The sequence below is a fragment of the Mizuhopecten yessoensis genome, unplaced genomic scaffold (assembly GCF_002113885.1).
Source record: "Mizuhopecten yessoensis strain PY_sf001 unplaced genomic scaffold, ASM211388v2 scaffold10971, whole genome shotgun sequence".
NCBI classification, from domain to species: domain Eukaryota; kingdom Metazoa; phylum Mollusca; class Bivalvia; order Pectinida; family Pectinidae; genus Mizuhopecten; species Mizuhopecten yessoensis.
In genome coordinates, this window is record NW_018408813.1 from 685,377 (window position 1) to 709,549 (window position 24,173).

Genomic DNA, 24,173 nt, shown 5'->3' on the forward strand with positions numbered 1-24,173 from the left:
TCACGGGGTGTCTAGGACATGTTCACGTGCAGGACAGCGGGCAATCCAACATTATCTAACTTAATAACAAAAAGACAAGAGAGTTCAAAAGATTTTATTAACAAATGCAATTTTAAGATAATAGGATAAACATAAGTAGGCAATTTAATGAAGTGAGATAAATGGTGATAAAATGGTATATACAGAGGATCCACAGGGGCATGAAACAATCGGCCCCTCCCCTAAAATTGATCTCGAACAAGGGCAAGACTATTTTCAGCTCTGAAGACTGTGTTTATAGTCATTGGCTATTATTTCTAAGTTTAATCGTATTATTAATTTTACAACCAGCATAACATTATTCAAACAATCGCACTTGTTGGCCCGGATGGAAGCGCGCAGACGATCTTAATGCAGGAGGAAACTGGGGAAATCTGGGCACAACCCGACACCATCCTACAGAACTGGCACTGGTACTGCCCTTGCTCAAGTCAGTGTTGAGTATGGGGTCGGGGTAGGGAGGGCTTCGATCGATTCAAGCTCAAGCAATTGTTAGTAGAGCCTCGCTAATCTAGTCGTCACACTTGGTTCGCAAATTACAAATTAGTTTGTGCGACCTTACGCACTGACTGAAAGGTGGGATAACCGTAGCGACCCGGGCTGAAGTAACGAGGCTCGACTGTCGTACAGTAAACCATAACCAAAGGTGTATGCAATATTTACAGTGGAACCTGTATTTACCGAACAACATGTACTGAACTTTTTCGTTCAAAATACACAAGTTTTTGTATTAGACAGGTCTAGTTACATAAAAAGATTTAACAGCAACAAAAATGAAGACAGGCAAGAAAAAGAATCAGATATATCATCAATAAATCCGATTATGATATTTATGTCATTCTCTCTCACATCAAATTTAGTTTTTTTATGAAATGAGCTTCAGCGATCTTCATAAGGCAGACGGAGTAGGTTGGCATTCCATTTTTCACATGTCTTACTGCATAATATTGATATAGTTTTTGTGAATACTGTTAAAAAAATAAATGAAAAAATAAAAAGTAAATAAAATGTCTTAACTATGACGTCATAATATTCTTTGTGACGTCTTAATTTGTCTCTACACAATTATAACCTAGTCCTACATTATTCCTGCGCTACGATGTTGTTATAACCCAATTTACTAGCCTAAGTACATTGTGAAAAAATAAAGATATTTTGTTGAATTCCACATGTTCACGAGTTTGTGTGAAATAACGAAAATATAGCGGCCAAAACTTGTGTAATAAATCCGTTATTCGAGGTTTTTTTTGAGAGTGTTGAACATACTGATTTATTTTGGGGAAAAAAATATTCTAACTAATTCCGGATGCAACACATTTGATTTGTTGATAGAAATAACTTTGGACGGTAATATAACGACGAATTAGTCGTAAATTTTGTTTTGACCACATCACAAACGTTCCGTATTTCATAATTTCCAGACTACGGAAAAAAATAATTTTCTATGCTAAGCATCTGCGCCCGGAAAATGCGCTTGTAAACGAAGATATATTAAAATGGGGATAACCCTAATGTGTTTGAGATTTGCGTAGTACTTTTTTCGGAAATTATTACTAGCGTTTTACTGACGCATCACCGGATACGGAATTGAACGATACTCTATTGAATAATGCTTCACACGGCCGTGTGTTGGGTCATTTGCTTATGATGTCACATCAAAAATTACCAAGGTTTCTCGTTGTTATGATGCATTATAAATATTAATGCCCGATTGGTTAGTTCGCCAAATTGCTAACTTATATCACTTTTATTTTCACCATAGGATGGATGTATCTTGCCGCTCGGGTGACAATTATATGGTATTTAACGAAAATTGCACTTCAAATCAAGCTAAATTAATGTTATATTTATAATAAATTCAAACAATGCGTTTAAACTCTTAAAACACCAAGCTTAGTGTAAGGGCAAAAAAACCCGGAAAGGAAAACATATTTAAAAGTGGGCACCAAGTTTGTCCACGTTTGGCTTAGTGTCAATACATTTGCCTATGGTCTGTTTCTTACGTTAAACACATTGATAGTTAAAATAAAATTGAAGTACTTTATGAAATCACAATAATTGTTACATACACATCAAAATACATTTAATATAATAAATGAGCAAATTCATATAAGGAATAAAACATTCGACTCCCTCATCATGTTTACCGGTCCGTGTTTCTAGACAAACATAACCAGTCCGTGTCATGAAGTGTTTGACCTAAATTTTCCCCAAAACTTTGAGACATCGAGTTGATTGTAATTTAACGGCTGTCTGCTGGGATGGTTTTTATCGAAATCCTTCACATCAATCATGCATGGCGTCCCTGAACAAGATTAAGACCGATCCTCACCTCAGTACAGATACACCAGTGTCCACAGGAAAGTGCTGGTGAAGGATACTATACCGACGAATGGATGGTTTATGGAGATTGTGGCACCGTTACAGCCATCATGGAAACATCTGTACGAGCAGGTGCTCACCTTCTCGTCTGCGATTTCCCGCTCATCGCAAAGATTTGCAGAGTCCCCACGGTCGCAATCACGAAAAACGAACTTCACTAAAAAGGATAATTTACAGAAAGGAATAATTGTGTTAGGAATGCTCGTTCAACCATACAACCATATAAACAAGCTCTCTGTCCGGCGTAATATCACACAACCACAGATTGGCTGGTTGAACGAGATTAAACACAGCACGTAGACGAATGGCAATCAAGCAAACTGAAAACTCATTTGTTCGCAGTGCGTGTTTTGCATATTAATCACATTAAAAGAAATGATGTAGAAATATATTATTCTCCTTGGATTGGTCAGTTTAACATTTTTTTCTCTTTTTTCCCCCCATGTCTCCGAATATATATATAAAGATGCAGAGGTTCCTCAATGAGTCACGATTGGTTAATCATTTAACTGACTGCCATTAATTAATTTTTCATAAGAATTCTTTTTAGAGAAAAAAATCGATTTTTGTTGAGGGTGAGACAAATAGTTTAACCAATCATAATGTATGGAAGGATTTGTTTGTCTCTTATCTATTTTCCAAAGCTATGTTATACGTTCTACCGTGAATGACATTTGACCTGTTCAGCGCGCAAAGATGCATTTCCACTGGTTTGGCAAATACTGTAACGGAGAACAATTTTCTAACGAAGACATATATTTTTTCACAATAAATCTATTTAAATAGGATCAGTTACTATATGAAATTCATTAAAATTGCTAGGAACATTTCATCGCGCATAGTCACGCATGTTCGTAAAAAAATAAACGGTAATATCCGAGATGAAAGGTGACATATAAAATGAATTGACGCGACTCAACAACGCAGTGCGTAAACATTATAACCACCACACTGCTTCACGTATGTTAGCGACGAAATACACGTTATTAAGGTATTTATCTGTTTCAAAAATAACGTAACAATCAATGTTTTGAAAACGATATCTAAGGTTAGGATTAATTATTAAATTGATCAAATATTAACACATTAATAAGAATATTTGCTTAACGATAGCAAATTAATGTAAATGTCTAAATTATTTTGATTGATTGACAATATCTGGAAGTAAGGAGCGTAATGATCTGTCCTTTGAGCCTCCCCTAGCACGCCATTGATACATGATGACGCCATTCCAGCGTACCAAACAAAAATGGCGACAGCTTGACTCTTGTTTACAAGTGGTTATCTCGGCTAATATAAAACCGTTCTTCGCGAGGTCTTGACGGTTCGTAAAATAACTATCAATAATGAACAATAAAATATTCATACATACCAATGGAAAATTCGTTCACTATTGAATTTAAAAAGAGACTAAGAAGCAAGTTAAAGTACAAAATGATATGCTCTTTTAATCGCGCTTTACACGTTTTTCATTATTGTTTTGCACAGATGGTCCAAAAATATATAATAACGGTAATTTGATATAAATTCAAACATCCTTTATATAACTTAACAATTATTTAAACTTTTTACTTTTTGGTATTTGAAATAAATACTTACTTCCATTAAGGACTCCTTCGTACTTAATACAGGAAGTCTGGTTTACGGCTGTGCAGTTCGTTGGAGAAACATTTCCGGAAAGGCAAGCCTGTCTCCCCATCTGTACCATAGTGCTGCATTGAACACAGGTTAGACCATCAACTTTAAATAAATTAAAAAGAAATACATATTACGTTTGTTTCACAATCAAAATATTTATATTTTGTATTCTTATCAGCCCGTCAGCATAATGTCTAACAGAGCCAAACAGCGAAAATGCTAACAAAGGACTAAACGCTGAAGAACAAAGTTTTAAAATTAAAATGATAATTATTAGAAGGAATGTCTGAAGATGATCAGATTGGTTACGGTAATGTGGTTTACTCATTAAACATATTGCGATTCCAGTGGCACCATTATGGAAATAAAAATTCAAGACATTTAAGTGCAGTTGCCTTCTGAAAATCTATGTCTTGTTGCCATGTAAGAATAAAATACCGTAACTGAAAACCTGTATTGAAAAAGCTACCTGCTACCGCTAACCCAAAGAAAAGACATGTGAAGCACAACATGTCGGATCATTAGAGTAAATAGATCTTAAGTGAACCAATGAGAGCAGTCACTAAGAAGAAGACGCTGAGGAAAACCCCGATTCTGCAGGTGGTCCAACGTCAGTGGCCTCAAAGGAAACTTGATATAAGAGTTCCCCTTTTCAAAAGACAAGGGCGATACCAAAATGGAACCTGTTTAGAGAAAAAGCTACAATCAATCTATTGAGGGTAGAGAATAGGGGAGCTTAAACGCATAGGGTCAAACACAACATGTAACAGACGATCAACGTTAGTCGGGGGGGGGGGGGGGGGGGGGGGGGGGGAGTTGCGACCTTTTCTTCTTATCAGCAGGTTATGACGGGGATACACATTACACATTTAAACGAAGTAGGATTTTATAGGTGGTCTCTAAATTTTCATTTGCCAGCAAGAAATTACGATCAAAGCCAATGTATGATACCTGCAACCAGTTACTGTTGAACGTACCTTTGATTACAGGTTAAGGACTAACACAACTAAATCAGCCAATCAGCAAGGTGTTTCATACGATTGTAAACCTTACCGAACATTTGTTCTGGTGAAATACAGTGCCTCTTTAAATGGGTAATTCTTGACATATTTTACATTAAATGAAATCTACTGATATTTAACTTTGGAAAAATGTATGTTTCTGGTAGATTTTAATATGTGATGGCGGATTTATACGGGGTCAAATGTCAGGAGGGTTCCCGTCCCAACTCACCGGTTTGGCTTGTAAACTTTCGGTTGTCAAACGTAGACGACTGTAGCGCTCTTATATGCCACTTAACTCGCCAAAAATGTATTTGACGCCTTTGTCAGGTATGTATCTATGAATCTAGACAGTTATAATTAGTGTTGAACTTCAAATAGTAAAGCTATTACCTAAAAAGAGTCCTTAAACGGTCAGGTGCGCGGGGAAACTCTTCCTTACTGTTTTCACTAGAGCAGTATAATGTTCCAGATAGTTATCAGGAGATTGGGAAGAGAAAAACAATGTACAAACACGGTTTTGAAGGTAATTGTTAAAATTTGGGGAAGGTCCTTAAATACTATGATTCCCATAAATTATGAAAAGGACAATGACAAAAACGACAACTAAAAGTACTGTTTAAATGGCCCAATATTATGTCCAACGTACATAAGTTCATTGGATGTGTTTTTATTGCATAAGCAATGACTTCGTGTATTTTATCAAGCAATAGTGTCACCCCTGTTTCTAAATTGCATCAGTTGTACCTAATCCTCAGGAGATCCATGGATAAATGAACACTTGTGCGTTCATTTGATTGTACAAATCGAAACTTGTTGAATGACGTGACTGTATGTAAGCGATACAGGGAAGAGATAATGGATAATTAACACTGCATTCTCGGTAAAAGCCGTCACCTAACATCTTCATTGTATATAATGACGTAAAAATTGTGGTAATTTCGCCAAAACCATCGATACCTTGTCGTATCTTGGAAGTAATCTCCTACTTAACAACATAATAATCGTCAATTCCAATCCACTTCGCTCCAAATTATCGGATTTATTCTGATTAGCATTCGTAAAACGCATAAACCAGTGTTTGGAATGTCTTTCTAGCGGAGTTTCATCGCATCATCCAAGCGCATTAAACCTACTGATCTCCTAGTCTTTACAAATCTTATTTTTCAATGTCTCCATGCTACAAGCGATATAATTGTCACAGTTAACACACATGTCATTGACCTGAAACGACATACAATTCCAGTGCATAGCATCAAAGTATGTCGTGCGTGAGATATCCGGTCTATAATGAAAACGAAGGAAGCAGGAGTAATGAAAGATCCGGTTTGTTTGGATGTGGAGTAACCATGGCGACCTCAACACACCTGCAATATACAATGTTGCTTCCTAAACCGAACCGTGCATAATCAGAAACCCTATGTAAATTGGACCCTTTGAAAGCATCCGGCTAACCTTGTCTGATTCCGGTACCATTCATCTACGCAATATGCCGAGTTGTGACCGAGTGCCTTTGTAAGATGCGACTCTATACATTAATACAACATAAAACAACGTTGTGAATGCCAATGTGGGTATTCCTTTCTTACGAAGACGGCACTAGCTAAACTTCAATGTCCACTGATTTAAAATATTGCATGTGTCTGTCACTTCCGTGCCATGACTGACTTTTTCATTGTCCATTCTATCTGCTATGCCGTTTGTATTGGGGAAGTGCAAACACAACTTAACGTAAATATTTAGTAACGAATTGGTCAGAAGATTAATTTCTCATTTTCCTTTTTAAAAAATCATTTTATTTCAGCAAAACGTGTCTCCACGTTTAATGGAAGGAGTTGTGAATTTTGTAAGATTGCTCATTTATTTAAATTTCAAAGTCATGCTAAATGTTGCATGAAGATTTAATACAATAATTCGATATATTTTAATTGTATTAATTTCTGAGATTGTTACAGCAGAAACGTATGTGGTACCATATCATGCCAAAGCTTGGGATCATAATATTACGGATATCATAACATGAGTGTATTTTCCTATCGGTGCTTACAGTAGTCACACGACAGGAAGATGTCCTGCTGGCAAAGGATGGCATTTCAATGACAACGCGTTTGTTGGTTGTTTGTGTTTTACTTCCTATTAACAGCTTTGGCCATTTAAGGACGTGTCAGGTGGTGGTGGTGGTGGTGGTGGAGGAGGAAAGGCGGAGTTCCCGGAGAAAAACCGCTGACCTGCGGTCAGTCCCTAGCGACTGCCCAACGTAGGTCTCGAACCAGGTCGCAAGGTATTGACCGTACGATGCACACACATTTTAGTTGGACTTATCTAGTTTACCCGTATCGCCGTAACACATATTCCTTACCCAGTAGTCATACTGATATAATAGTAGCATAACAATTGTAGTTCTGAAATTTAAATATTTAAAACATAGTATGTGTAGTACATTTGTTCTGCTTCAGAGCAAAATTACAAATGTTTTCTGACTATGTTTGGCCCATTATATCAGATTAAGTGTTAAATGTGAGTTTAGGAGTTAATTTGATCAATCATTGTGCTGTCCTGCTGCCCCCATTGCATGATCGTAAGAGGCGACTAAATGGGATTTATCTTTTTTCTTCTTTCTAAACAACTTTCTCCTTTCTAATGTCTCCCTTGACAATGTCTCACTTTTGGCCTTTAGTTGAGCGTTCGCCCCTGTGAGGAAGGCTTTGGGTTCTGACCGCTGGTCGAGACATACAAGAGTCTACTCCTGCTTAACGCTCCTCAGCAATTTAGGAGTGGGGCGACTGGTTCGCCCGTTGTCAGTATCATGTCACCGGGTGAGGTGTCCTGCTGAGCGTCTTCGGCAGTATGTTTCAGTGAGGTAGCACTGAAAAGTCGACATCAGTTCCGCGATATCAGAAGGAGACAAACACGAGCATATCGCAGTCTCCAAAAACACACGCATACACTACACGCATGCATCTTGCACACATGGGAGGCCGTCCTTAAATGACCATAGCTGTTGCTAGGACGTTAAACAATACTGAACAAAACAAAACCATTTTGCTGTCGGTTATCTGATGCAGATTGGTATTGTCTAACTTATCATTAAAATATTGGAGGTGTCATCGGCAAATAGAATCGCGGGACTAACATGTGTATTGGTGATAACCTAATGTATTATCATATTATTAGAAAAGAAATCGTCCCTTTACAAATCCTATTCATGCAGTCAAAGTTTCATACGAAAAACACTGGTTCCTGGTTCACCTGCCATTTATTCATAAAATTCCATCAACATTATAGCATCTATTTCGTACTTCATTACATCTATTTCGTACATTATTACATCTATTTCGTACTTTATTACATCTATTTCGTACTTTATAGAATCAATTTTCGCGTTGAAATTGTCCCCGAAAATCGTTTGAAGAAACTCTTACGCATCGTACCAAAGTTTGGTAGTTAATAAAAACAATTAACGTTTTGTTCAAGGGTTCCAAGTATTAACTGTTTAAGTTCCTTGAGGTGCATTTATATAGAGAATCTAATTGATGGAGATATACCAGGCTACATAGTTGCAATTTTAAATATTTATGTTTTTAATTTCTCTTCTTTTTAATAAAGGTAAGTATCCTATTTCATCATATTGCAGTTCTGCTATCATGCATGCTGCCTTTACCTTTGCTTTAGTTTTTCGAACTCTGATGATTTTGTCACACCGCACTTTTCCTATGCCTTGAAATCATTTTCTAAAAGTGACTAAACATAGTTGACATACATTAAACACGTTTGGACAGACCGGCAATTTATGCATGGCATTGATAAAACAAATTAGACAGTAAACCATAGATGAAAAAGAATTTGTTCTTATTTCATAGGAAAGTGATAATAACTAGTTTCTCCAAAACGTTTCATAGGTAATCTGTACTATATATATATACATCCATTTCAGCCAATGTTTTTTCGCCTGCGGACAGAAATAGGGGTCAGTCAATCTAAGTATGGTACCACTATCTGTAGCATTAATGTGTTAATGTTTCCAATTAATAAGTCAAATCTATCTCGTGACTATTCCATCTAGATGTAAAAATATATAGATTAATCGGTATGATTTCAATTGCCATGCCTCCATCAACAGTCAATGAAGCGCGCTAGCGGTTTTTGATAAATATTTCTGTAAGCAAATTTTCTTTATGCCATGGCAAATGAAAATGTACCGTTAAAATCCTTAATTGTATTTTTGAAACGTCATAGATTTACGACGACACATTTCACTTTAGAGAAATTTCCGATTTAAAGAAAGTTATTACATGTATGTACAAAACTCCCAAAAAATAGAGTTTACTATAATTGGCTTGTTATGCTTTTTTCTTTCTCGCAGCTACTACGATCGAATGAAAACAGTGCCCACAGATTATGAGGCTTTACAAGTTTTTTTAAAGTGTCATTTTGCTAAAAACCCTACGATTTACAAGACACGTTATACTAAAAATGGCTAGTCAGTCCTTAAAGCCGCTCATTTTAACCTGAACGTTAAGTATAGACCTGTGCAAACAACTTGTACGGACTTTGTTTCGGTCATGGACAGAACCCCTCCCCTATCGTTTGTGAAAACGGTCAAATACCAAGTGCAAACGAGACCTGTATTGCCAAGCCCGACTGTTAAAAAAGAAAGTGGTTGGAAAGAAGATCCCACATGTTGCAATGACTGCAGCAGATATATCTTAATATTTTGGCCGCTTTTGTGTTCCCAAGTAATGGATACAGGAAAGAAAACCCGATTTTGTTGGGAGTATAACATGCAGCGGGCAAAAAGCTGTATCTATAATGAAATCTTATAGCTGTATCTATAATGAAATCGTATAGCTGTATCTGTAATGAAATCTTATAGCTGTATCTATAATGAAATCTTATAGCTGTATCTATAATGAAATCTTATAGCTGCATTTAAATGCGTTGTTACGTTCATCTATCAGACTAATTATGTTATGGTGGTTTTTCATGTTCATAAATTACGAAATGCGTAACAAGTATTTTGTCAATATTGAGCATGTGAATTCCTCTTTACGTCATGCTATCAAATGTATCTTGTTGAAGAGACGTCACCTTTTGACAAGTTTATTTTACTGGTACCAGTCTGATGTGTCTACTTCTGTTTGTAAGAGAAGACTCGTGTAGACTCCCAGTAGAATTGTCTGCATCCCCGGTCTGTAAAAGAATAAGGAAACAAAATTGCTGTTTCCCCTAAAGTCCTGAAGATTTGTATGTGCTTTTTATCTTTATTGATATCCTTGCTATTGTTACTTTGATACCCATGGTCATAACTTGGTGATACAAGCAACCATGACACGTTACATTTTTAGTATTAACTTATTCACCCCTGAAATTTCATGATAAACTAGACCAAACGTTTCATTGGAAGAGCTCAAATGTGTCTTCAGGGGTGAATGAGTTAAACCAACTGCCATATGGTTTGATTTATTCTTTTGTTTGTTCCAGATTTTCATTACAAGAAACTCATTTAGTATTAATTTGGCATGAAAATGAAAATTGAAATCAATGTGGTTTGATATTATAACAATTGCTGTCATATAATATACAAAACGATAGCCAACATATAATAAACATGAATAAAACAATGTATTATGCTTTTTATGTATAAAACAATAACCATTAGATAATGTACAAAAACAAAAACAATCGGATAAGATACAACAAAGAGCATGAGATAATTTATAAAACAATCTCCATTAGATAAATTACAAAACAATTAACATTACAAAGCATATGAAATAATAAACATCAGATAATATAAATAACAATAAACGTCAAATAAGAAACAAAACAAGAACCATCAGATAATTTAATAAACAATAAACATCAGATAACATACAAATTCTCTTGTTTTCTCAGATAAATCATGAAAACACAATTGGAAGCGAGTGATGTTGTAGCAAGTTCTTTCAAATTTACGTCATTCTCTTGCATAAAAATATCAATTTAAGCATCGGGGGGAAAAAACAGGAATGATAAAGTACTTTTGAAGCATGCTCAAACTACGGTTGACGACCGATTGATATTTGGTCAATAATGAGAAAATAAACATGATTGATTGAAGTTTCATGTAACAGAAACGGCCGAAATACCACAACACGTCCAACATGAGACTTCGTTCATGAAGACAAACTAAGCCTAGTACTACACCTAAACTATACTCCACTAAATCTAGACGCTACATTTAACTTAATCTAGTAACAGACCCTCCACTAAACATAATAGCTAACCTAATTCATCAATTTAGTCTAATAAGTATACTCAACTAAAACTAATTTATCTTTTAAGCCTACTTACACTGTACTTATTGTTATCAACCTACCAACGTATTGTCCTCCGTGAATTTTCATTAATTAATTTTAACATAAAAATTAAAAATAATACAAAATATATGGAATTCATTTGGACAGTTAGAAGAATGAGGTGTAATCAAGTTAATGAAATACGCACGAATTCCGCTCAATAAATCATAAATTTAAGGAAGTTATGATCTGGAAAGCTTTGTTTGACAGACGAACGGACGGATTAAAACAGTACCTCATTTTCGACATAAAAGGACAAAACTGACCAAATAGAATTTTCGTATAAAAAGCGTTTCGCTTTAAAATATTGCAAGCGTTTCTTAACCTTGGCACGAGGGGGTTAATTCCGTTGTAACAAATATAGTATTACGTCATCAGTAATGAATCATCATTTGGAAATAATAGCAAGTCAATCGTTTCATACCCACATGTAATTTGTTGAAATACTAAGCATTACATTGTCTCTATTTACGGAATCAGACTTTTGTAAACGAACAAGCAATTTGAACATTCTGTTGTGTCAACGCCAACCGATATGATAATATCTACTCACGAATGTCGGTTTTTAAAAACAGAAAGAAGTGCGAGGTGCCAGATGACGACTAACATTTAGTCTATATTCACCAGAATTATATTACGCGAAACAGATATCCTTTCACAGTATTTATTATAGCGCCGGGTGATATCATTTGGTTTTCCTCGGTAAAAAAGGATATTTCTATGTGTGGTGCCTTCTGATATGAAGACTAGGTTTCGGTGCCGAAAGATCATGTAATATTATTCATAGTGTGACTGGAAAATCAATAAGAGTCGTATTTACATTTACGTAAATTCCACGTATTTTATCAGGAAGGACAGCAGGCCACTGTACACGAATACAAGTTATATGTGATTATTCACATCTTTTAAATTTAGGTCATCGACGGAGACATAAAAAAATCGTAGCGCCACCACACAAGAACAACATTGGAACTCTTGCAATACTACCGAGGACATTCCGAAAGGTCTCTAATCGTGTCCGACACTGAGCTCCTTTGCTTGGATATCAGTTTATATTATCGAATGTAAAATCTATAGTGTAGATTGAAGCTTTCCCGATAGAAAATCTTAGAGATGCAATGTATTTATCAACGGAGAGCAGTTATGCAAACATTCCCGATATATTTTATAGATTTTCATTCATACATCAGAACCACTCATAAAAGAAATGACCGTTAGTGAAAATGACATTTACGAAGTAATGTTATTATCTTCGTGGTAGTCAAAACACATTTTCTTGTGATGTAATCTAATGAAGCTGATTGGGTAGCCTTTAGCTGACGTAACAGTCTTTTGATTGTTTTGAGAACTAAGCGTGGTGTATAATATAAAGAGCAATATAAGCAAACAAAACAAAACATATAAAAAATAAATTCAACTAGTATCAATCCGGAGAATTGTGTTATCGTACCAATCAATACCTGACAAGTTGGGACATGTACTTAGATATTGAAGAAATCTTCCTGTAACACATTTCAAAGGACACATATATCCTAAATTTCAGCACATGCCTCGTTTCAGCAAAAAAAATATATACTTTTTTTGCAACGAAACAAGAAATAATGGGGAGACTAAGTTTCAAATTGTTCCCTTTTATGGAAAATATAAGGAGAAGTATGATATTGTTTGCATTAAAAATACTAAATAGTTTGCGTTGCTTTTGAGACACAACTAGCGGTAAATAATACACATAGATATGAACTTACTAGAGCGAAACTTTTCGTTTTCGACTTATATTAATTGCAGTCCTACCATTTCGGTCGTTTGAATTATATTTGTTTTAAAAATTTGCAAAATAAAAATGACTACCGTTAAAGTCCCATCAACAGCTAAGGTAATGTAAGGACATGTCTCCATGTGTAATGTATGCGTACTTGTGCGTTTGTGTGATGGAAGCAGGGTATGTTGATGTACTTGCCTTCTTGTAATAGTGCAGATATGCCAACTTTAGAGTGTTACCATACTGAAATACCATGCCGAAGTGGCCCAGCACAGTATTCCAACCGGGCACATTATACTGACGGTTCCTGCGATTGTTTGTTTGTTTGTTTGATTTTGTTTAACGTCCTATTAACAGCTAAGGTCATTTAAGGACGGCCCCCCTGTGTGCAAGATGCATGCGTGTAGTGTATGTGTGTGTATTTTGGGAGGCTGCGATATGTTCGTGTTTGTCTCCTTGTGATAGCGCGGAACTGATGCCGACTTTATAGTGCTACCTCACTGAAACATACTGCCGAAGACACCCAGCAGGACGCCCCACCCGGTCACATTATACTGACAACGGGCGAACCAGTCGTCCCACTCCTAATTTGCTGAGCGTTAAGCAGGAGTAGAAACTACCATTTTTAAAGACTTTGGTATGTCTCGGCCAGGGGACAGAACCCAAAGCCTTCCTCACAGGGGCGAACGCTCAACAAATGGCCAAAAGTGAGGCATTGTCAAGGGAGACATTAGGAAGAGGAAAGTTATTTAGAAAGGAGAGAAGAGATAAGGTCCCAAATTTAGTCGCCTCTTACGATCATGCAATTGGGGGCAGCAGGTACAATTCTTACGCCCTACCTGCAGGGTCCCGGTTCCTGCGGTAACTCTAAATGCTGAACATAAAGCATGAAATGGCAACTACCATTTTTACGGACTTTGGTATGTCCCGGCCTCGGGACAGAACTCAATGCCTTCACCACTCGGGCAAACTCTCAAAACTGAAGCCAAACGTGAGGTAATGTCGAAAATAATTTATTACTTTTTCATCAACAATTTATCCACCATGTTTACATGTTACTTTCAGAATAACCCATTCCAATAAAAAGAATTGCTTGTCGATGATGGACCTTTCATTACTTGAGAGAGACCTATTGGCAATAAAAGGAAGAAGGAATGCAAGGCTAACCATCAGATACGATTGAAACAAGGCCAATATTGAGACTCCAGGAGAAGTAGGGACAGCCGACACTAATTTAACAGTATGTAAAGCTATGTATATCGATCTCAATTCTCGTGTATTGCCCGTCAAGAAGAAAACATTAAACACTATCTTATTCCAGTTATCCTAGAGGCCATACGCAGTGCGTACTGGACTTGGCGGAGAATAAATAACTCACAGCAACAAACGAGCTCTCGAAATCGTTATTGTCGCTTATTATTTGATATGTTAAGGTTCACTCAATCAGTAAATGATAAGGGCAATGGCCGACATCAAACGCTTCTAGATGAACACTTTCATAGTTTAAGCGTTGTTTTGTTCAAAAGGCATGCATTGCAATACCATCATATGACCAGTAAGCACGCAAGAGTTAAGACACTTTAGCCGTAAGCTATAGTAAAAACAGCAACGATATAATCCATCCCAGACAAATAAATCTCGCGAGATATCCAGTGATAGAATTATTTTGGTCAGTGCTTCATCCTTTCCTTCGTCAGCTGTTGTTGTCATAAACGTCGTTGGCTTTGTTTACCGATGTATTTTATTCCAGATGATAGGTTATAGGTTTATCAATTGCTTATTTTACCTGTTTGGATTTCATTATCCTTCGTTCGAAGTATCTATAAAAACCTATGCTATGATTTGTTCCTATTAGTTAATAAAATAAACAGAAAGAACGGGTTATTGTTCCCTTAATAAACACTGTAAGTTAGAGTAATTGTCCGCTTAATAAAACAGTAAGTGAGAGTTATTGTCCCCTTAATGAAACAGTTAGTGAGATGTATCTCGTCCTCTTAATGAAAAAGTTAGAAAGAGCCATCGTCTCCTTAATAAAACACTGTTACTGGGGTAATCGTCCCCTTTATAAAACAGTTAGTGGGGGTGATCTCGTCCCCTTAGTAAAAGAGTAAGTGAGAGTGATCTCGTCCCCATAATAAAAGATTAAGTGAGAGTTATCTTCCCCTTAATTAAACACTGTTACTGGGGTTATCGCCCCCTTAATAAAACACTGTTAGTAAAGGTTATCGTCCAATTAATAAAACAAAATATTATTGTGAGATATTGCGCCATTTATATGACAAATTATTAGTGAATGTTATCGTCCCCTAAAAAACCCACTGTTATTAAGAGTTATCATCCTTAAATAAATTACTGAGGGTTATCGTCCCCTTAATAAGACAAACAGTTAGTTTCTAAGGCTTATGGTCCCTCACACGTGATTTTCTGTTCATGGTTATTCATATTTACAGCCTGAAGACAAAACATATAAAATCAGATAAGGGTGACTTACTAATAGAGTTCCTTAGATTTTCTTTCCCTTTTTTAGTTTGACAAAATGCAAAATGCCTGTCTGTGAAACTTCTAAGCTAATGACTAGACGTGTATCGAACAAGTATTTAAGCAATCAGAGTAGTTGTCTCCTCGGCGGACTGAAAACTGATTAAGTAAGCATGACGATGTTGATCAATGATAAAGTATGAACGTCATTGACGTTGACCCGGATGTCGTACCACACACGGGTCATAACAAAATTACAGTGCTTAAGTAAATTTCGCGTACATTAATACACATTTGTAGCGAGACGACGATTTGGCATCGCCTTCAGGCCCCTGTAAATATTTTGCAAGTCGAATGTTTATTTCTGTTGGAAAAACTGATGTTATACCTCGTCCAATGATTAGACAATTTCCTTTTCGCTGATGAACAAGATAAGTAAGATGTATGACTATTCTAATAGGAAGAAAGAAAATTGGTGAAAACTGTTTTTTATGGACAGTTGTTACCCAGGGTACTAATACACATCGACGGATTGTGGTGTAAGGGTCTGTGCCACACGTGCGCGATTTTTTCTGCAAAGAAAAATGATCAATTCCATAAAAATAAAAGTTCAAATAATTTTCTATTACACTAAAGTGCATATCGATTTATAATGTATACATTTTGCATTTACCTTTAAGGTAAAATAAATAAATACCACATTCATTAGATCGTACACATAGGCACATACCTGATGATATCAAACTATATAAGCTTTACCAATTGCAGTAGTTGAGGTCTAAATCATTTGCCTTCCTACCATGCTTATAACATACGCTTCACTGTTCACACTGACTAGTCATCGAAACGTCATATTTAAACACCTCACTGGTTGTGCTACTAGAATCTTTCTATAAACAATAACAACATTGGAATTACTTATATGTCTCACCACATCTACCATTTAACCGTTTGTTTACCGTGTGGCCCTGCATAAACGTATTGTTCTGATGGGCCATTAATATCCAAAATCCAGACAGTTAACCGTGACGGAATAGTGCGCCTAAGTAAACAATGGTGTCATTGGGAGTGTACAAACTTCTGCAACGATATATTTATAATTATAGATATATAATTATACATAAATCACATTCTAACAAAGTGATAGAAACCAACATACCCTGTCTCCTGCACACACACACGCAAGCACGCATACATTACATACATGGAGCTACGTCTCCCTGCAGGTAGGGCGTTAGAATTGTACCTGCTGCCCCCATTGCATGATCGTAAGAGGCGACTTAGTTTGGGATTTATCTTTTCTCTTCTTTCTTAACAACTTTCTTCTTCCTAATGTCTCCTTTGACAATACCTCACTTTTGGCCTTTAGTTCAGCGTTCGCCCCTGCGAGGAAGGCTTCGGGTTCTGACCCCTGGCCGAGACATACCAGAGTCTATAAAAATGGTAGTTTCTACCCCTGCTTAACGCTCAGCAATTTAGGAGTGGGACGACTTGTTCGCCCGTTGTCAGTACAATGTAACCGGGTGGGGTGTCCTGCTGGTTAATTCTTTTATGTCTCACCACATCTACCATTTAACCGTTTGTTTACCGTGTGGCCCTGTATAAACGTATTGTTCTGAGGGGCCATTAATATCCAAAATCCAAACAGTAAACCCTGACGGAATAGTATGCCACAGTAAACAATGGTGTCATTGGGAGTGTACAAACTACTGCAACGATAAATTTACAATTATAGATATATAATTATACACAAATCACATTCTAACAAAGTGATAGAAACCAACATACCCTGTCTCCTGCACACACACACACACACACACACACACACACACACACACGCAAGCATGCATACACTACATACATGGAGACACGTCTCGCTGCAGGTAGGGCGTTAGAATTGTACCTACTGCCCCCATTGCTTGATCGTAAGAGGCGACTAAATTTGGGGTCTTATCTTTTCTCTTCTTTCTAGCAACTTTCTTCTTCCTAATGTCTCCCTTGACCATGCCTCACTTTTGGCCTTTAGTTCAGCGTTCGCCCCTGTGAGGAAGGTTTTTGGTTCTGACCCCTGGCCGAGACATACCAGAGTCTATAAAAATGGTAGTTTCTACTCCTGCTTAACGCTCATTAATTTAAGAGTGGGTCGACTGGTTCGCCCGTTGTCAGTATAATGTGACCGGTGGGGTGTCCTGCTGGTTGTCTTCGGCAGTATGTTTCAGTGAGACTATAAAGTCGGCATCAGTTCCTCGCTATCACAAGGAGACAAACACAAACATATCGCAGCCTCCCAAAACACTCACGCATACACTACACACATACATCTTGCACACAGGGGAGGCCGTCCTGAAATGACCATAGCTGTTGATAGGACGTTAAACAATACTAAACCAAACCAAACCAAACTTTAAATGACCTTAGCTGCTAATAGGACGTTAAACGAAATTTAACCAAACCAAACCTAACTAGTTAACGTCAGTGTAAAAGTACATTTTCCTTATTCCAAGATTTCTTCAAACATGCCGGAAAAGCCAAGAATGAGAAGAGAAGTCACACTTTCTGCTAATCTATAAATAATTTATCAATTTATATTCATTTCCCGTCATATAAACTCGCATGTTCCGGTTGTAATTGAAAGGATGAATCTATAACGTAACGCAATTTGTGCTTTCGATTCACACATAAAATACGAAACAAACGTTACTTCTATTTATCGATTTTTGTTCAAAGCTTCTGTTACGATCATCTAAAATGAAATGCATCGATTTGACATGCGAGTTAGCGCTGTTTTGTATCGTGGGAGGGGAATGCGGTCATTTCTCGCCCAGAATGTTTAACAGGACAATTATCGCATCAGCAGTAATGTATCTCCACTGTGCAAAACATCTGTTGACGGAAGAGAGCAGGCCAACCATTTAATTTCAGTTCTATATCATTTCAATGTTGCCCAGTATAAACTATCGAATTGCTTAGTGTAACTGTCTGATGTAAACACTCCCCTAGACACTGCCCTATCACAAGAACGACAGGAGATGTGAACTTTTCCGTGATTTCCTGGGTACAACAAATGTCTCTGCAACTCATATTGCCAGAAAGTTCTTTCAAATCGGGCTTCTACTTTACAAATGTACTGTCGATTGAAAGAAGGGTTTGCTAAGGAAGGCGATTGCCTTAGAAACGAGTCACGCAGGAATCAAATAACAGAATTGTCTTATAATTCATTTAATTTGTAAAAAGTTGAAAAACAATTGAATTATTAGAAAAAAATAGGACTGATTTAATTTACAGGAAATTTACATTCATATTTTTAATATTTTTTTCTATAATCCATCCACGTAAACACTATTTTTATCTTTTTATATCGTTATGTAAGTTTGGTAGTTAATTACATATTTAAAATTGCTTCGAAACATGTTACTTGAAACATTTTAACTGATTGGGCGATAGTTGATCAGCCTTTCATAAAAAATCAACATCACGACTTCTTATTTGTTTATCATGTAATTTCTAAAAAAAGAAGTTGTGTAATTACCTGGGGGAATGATGGAAACTGGGATCCATATTTTTAATCCAACCTGTATAACTGATTCAGGCCTTTACGTGCTACATAAATGACTGTTTTACCTCACACGGGTTTACATAAAGAAGATAGGGATCAGTGTCATTGCTCATTACACGTACTCTCTACGAACTGGAGATTGTGATGTCTAAAAACGACATTTGCTATAAGCTTATCCGATAGCCACTCAGCACGAACATACGGTAAAATGCCACTCATTTTACATCCATTTATTAGTTTTTAGCTTTTATGGGTATACATATTAAACGGTGTTAACAAGTCCTGACATATATTGATGAGATCATACTTGTGCGTGACAAAAGATTACATCCGTATTACATCGCGAATAACAACTTTCCTCGCGCAGTTCACGGATGTTTACTAGACTGGACAAAACCTTTATAATGACAGGAAATAATAGTCATAATGATTTCCCCATTAGGAAACCTAATAACCCAACCTTAAGGATCGCTATGGTTTTCACAGTACAGCGTCTAAGGAACACGATTATTTTTCTGGGGCAAAATTTGAAAGTAAACTCTTTTCCATTGAAATATTGACGTTATATAGGGGTTTGGCGACATATAGAGGGAGATGTATAAATGAAATGTAAAGAAAGAAAGGAAAATTGGACCGTGCAATGGATTGGCTGTAAGCAAGGATGAAAATAAAACGTATGACAATGTATCCAGATATCACTGTACATGTATATTACATTTCTGTATCAACTATTAGAACTATAAGCTAGCCTATGTTTACATCCCTTTTAGTACTCTCAAATCAGACTGATAATAATCTTTGTATAGTATTTTTGGACAATTCTCTTAGTTCTAATGGTAATATTTCGAAGAGTGTTTCCGATTTCTATTTATAGCATTTTGGAGAATGTCCATGGCACTAACGTCATTTTCAGGGACAGGATAGGTCTGTTGTGTTATACTGTACGTTATCGTAAGAGGCGACTTATGTGGACTTTCTGCATATCGGTTTAAAAAGACGATCTGCTGCCCCATTACAACACTGTGGATCTTGTCTTTAATTTTTTCTTGCGGCGGTGTCTCTGTAGGCATTCGTTTTCATATGACCCTGTCTGTTGCGAGGACGTTAACCAAATACAAACAAATAATGACGTGTTCAGTAAATAAAAACAATCTATAAATGGACACTTTCTGATCTCTGATAAGTATATTTACTGTTGCTGTACAACGTGTTCCCATTATAATTAATATTGGCTAAATCCATCGTGTAACAGGTCAGTTTTGGAGGTCAGTGTTGTCTGTGTATAATATCAATTTGAGGTTACACATGATCCTTCAATTTTGTCTGGCTGTCAAAGTGGGCTTCCGTATAATGTAATCAGTTTGGAATACAATACTCCTTATTTTTATATTTTGTTTCCATGTGGTTCAATGTCCACCCAAAATATAAGGTCATATTATGACAGGTCCTTGTAGAGAAATATAGGCGAAAAAAAGTAGAGAAGCAAGAAAAGAAAGGAATAGATGCATATCACAAGTGCTGTAATAGGGGCAGCAGATCAGTTTTGGCATGTCCAACGTTCCCTAGGCTGAAGAATAAAATCTCCGATTCTGCAGGAATTCACACATAAGTCGCCTCTTATTAACATGTAGAGGGTTAGGATACAGCAGGCCTATTTTCCCTCGAACCTACTTCGGGTGAATTCTCATGATTGATAACAAATACATTTTCTTATTATCCATGTCCTTAATGATGATATAATCTCTAACGTCTATTGGAATCATATCCAAAAATCCATATGACACAAGACAAGGCATTGTTTTGATTACTTGGCACTGTATTCTTTTTATATACTTACGTTCAAGAAACGTTACAAATTTTGAAGAGTTTATCAGTATTGTCCCAAAACACTCAAACCTCCAGCAGCAAAATAAATACATAAAAATCCCAACCACCTTATTATATTATTGATATATCGAGCGATTGATTTGTATATTTTGTTCGGAATTGACAAAGTAAAAACATATGTGAACCAATTAGTTTGATAAGCAAATCATTGTATGACTGAATGTCGGGATGGATGAGAATTCAAAACCATACCTATACTCACTTTTTAAAAGATTCATCTCATATCATTAACATTCTGCAGCTGGTCAAATTATAGAAACAATCAAACATGCTACCATACAGAGTTTTACTGTGACTGGTTCATTATCAGGTGCAAAAGGCTGGCTTCTTCGTTTCAAATGCTTTGGATATGTATAGCGTTGATGTTTATGAATTTAAAAAATGAAACACTATAAAACCAATGTTTGTTTTTTCTTTACCTTAACGTTGTAACGTAACTAAGTTACTATTTTGCAGTACAACTTTTCGAATGCATTCTATTATTTTTATATAAACATTGCAATTAATATGCCACCTGATTATATTAACAAAATGTTCCATCTACAAAGTTTACAACCAAAATTTGAATAAGCATTTCAACGTATTGCTGTTAATGTGCAGCTTGTATCAGATACAAAATTTAGTCCTGTGGAGCAGGAGGAAATCCACATTTATTGAAATTAGATCAGAGAAAGCCCTTGTTGTACTTCCCAAACGTGCTTGCTAAGCAAGTTATCATCAGGTGACGGTCGAATTTGTTGTTTCCTAAGACTCTAACGCTTACACTGAAATCAAAATACGTTTGATCTAAATAATAACTGCATTTTTATATTGCAGTTGTTAATTGCCTTGTCAGCAATATCCGTGATGATCCAAAGCCAGACAAATAACTTCGTATTCTTCATCCAATAGAGGGGGTTTTGGAGTCAAGACTGCAATCCGTTGTGTTGTCAGACGCTATTCCATGATCCTTTGTACATGAACCTCAATTATCTTCTGAACCATCAGGATACAAATGATTTGCTTGTGATAACAAGGTACTATGTAAAACAAAGGGGGTATAATAAGTCTGTCCTAATATTTAGCGATACTTGAAACAAACTCCATAAACATTATTTTCGATCTTATCTAAATTATGGTGTCTAGTCACTGTTTCCTGCGTACTTAATTGTAACTAATAAGACTTAACAATAAGTTGTAACTAATAAGACTTAACAATAAGTTGCTCTATGTGGTTTGTTTAAGAAGTAGTGGTTTATCTAAGACGGCGTACTAGTATAGGATGACGTCGGGGATACATTGGTCTACATTGTGATTTTATTGGACAGTGGATTTTGTCACTGTTTTGATTTGGTTTGGTTTGAAATTAACCTCTTCATCAGGTCATATATCTGTAGCATTGCTCTCTTCTACTAAGGTGGCCGCGGTTGCCAAGTTGTTAAGGCGTCTGGCATTCTGCTACCACTTGCCCTCCACCACTGGGTCGCGGGTTCGAGGCCCAAGTTGGGCAGTCGCCAGAAACTGGCCGTAGATCGGTAGTATTTATACGGTAACCAAATCTACTATTTAGTCTGATGGATGGCCACTGAAGGGTCCCTTAAAACTCCAACCACTCCGATTGGTCACTTAAAACTCCCACCACTCTGATGGGTCACTTAAAAGTTCCATCTTGCTGAAACATTTTGTTATGACGTATTGATTTATTCATAGTATATACTTAATTTGTGATAGGTTATTTATTGATGTGTTTCATTTCCCATCCAAATATACCAGTTATAATGTACTTTTACTGAAGTTATCGCGTATAGAAATAAAACCAAAATTTTTAAACGTTTCACTGACCATAACGGCAGTAAACCCATCCCCCAAAAAAGCAAATTAATATTTTAGCATTGTGCGCCATCATCAAAACACATTATGCATTTCAAGCATGGCTTTTGAAATAAATGTGTTGCTTATATTGTTTTCACCGTATATACCAAAATGTTAAAGATTTGCCAAAATATGGTTTTTAAATGTCAAATATTACTCATCGATCCTTGAAAAGTTCCTTTATTAGTATTATCCAACAATGATAAATGTATCTACCTCAGCGAAATTTAAGATTATTTATTTCATTTTGTTCCAATTTAAATACTGCAACAAACTTAGGATTTCGCATGTGATGTGTTATCGAAGTTCAGCAGAATGTATAAAATCCAGCCATGATAATCGTTCTTACCTTCATATAGTTGCAAATACAATCCCACTATAGTCCAAACTACTGAAAACCTCCTGATATTTATCAAACACCGAGTCATCATTGATAGGGCCACACGACATATCTCTCCTCCGTACAAATAGCACCAATGACACTGTCGCTTAGGCGACCAAATCATACACTAACCATCAGTTGAACGCTTGTAGAGAATACCAACGTCATTCGATGAAAAATAATGTTATGGACTTGTGTGACAGACATCGACACAGAACATCAATCGGCACGTGTGGTTTGGCGTCATCAGTCATTCAACTAGTAGGGTTGCTTACAGAATGTTATAGACACGACACAGATCGGAGGATAGCAAATAGCAATAGCAGTGATGGAGTCGGCAAAACACTATTTGATTCCCGAAAGAAATCGATGTTATATTAATCCAGTTATTTGACAGCCATGTAAAGGGGCATATAAAGATAAGTGGTAAAGTAAAACAGAAAAAACGCACATCACTTTCAATACATGGGGCTTTTTCCGAGCTCGAGTGAGATATACACAAACAGAAGGAGCTAAGGAGAGGTTCAACCAAACCAAAAAAACAAATTCATCACCAAGAAAGTATCAGAGGCACAACTCGTTAAATCTAGAATAGTAAAGGGTGTATTTAATGATTACTTTGAAAAAATTAAGAAAAATTTAACAGAAATATTGCCAGAAATATTTTCATTTTTTTTTTTTTTAGCAAACTTCATCCTTTTGTTGCGTTTGTGTCGTGAATTTTGTTTCGGCATGACGAACTTTTAAGAAGATACACATATTATAACACAAGTTAAAAAGACGCTAATTAATGAGTGACCTTTTGCAGAGATAAACACTGATTTACCGAAAAAGTATATCTATATTGTACTAATATGTATCT

General features: G+C 36.3%; 1 protein-coding gene across 1 annotated transcript; it reads right to left on the reverse strand.

The window, feature by feature from the left end:
- Window positions 1-1,996: 1,996 nt before the first annotated feature.
- On the reverse strand, window positions 1,997-23,502 carry LOC110464199. Its single transcript, XM_021519287.1, has 3 exons — window positions 23,279-23,502; window positions 4,021-4,161; window positions 1,997-2,578 (listed from the first exon to the last, which is right to left on the reverse strand). The coding sequence occupies exons 1-3, from the start codon at window positions 23,433-23,435 to the stop codon at window positions 2,373-2,375; spliced, it is 504 nt and encodes a 167-aa protein (XP_021374962.1). The 5' UTR covers window positions 23,436-23,502; the 3' UTR covers window positions 1,997-2,372.
- Window positions 23,503-24,173: the final 671 nt, after the last annotated feature.

Excerpts from the sequence above, each read along its gene's own strand:
- LOC110464199 (XM_021519287.1), bottom strand. The coding sequence starts at position 23,435 with ATGATTTGGTCGCCTAAGCGACAGTGTCATTGGTGCTATTTGTACGGA. Across the intron at positions 4,162-23,278 it reads GTATTTGCAACTATATGAAG|TTGATGGTCTAACCTGTGTT; the intron begins GTAAGAACGATT and ends ATTTATTTAAAG. Across the intron at positions 2,579-4,020 it reads CGAAGGAGTCCTTAATGGAA|TGAAGTTCGTTTTTCGTGAT; the intron begins GTAAGTATTTAT and ends TATCCTTTTTAG.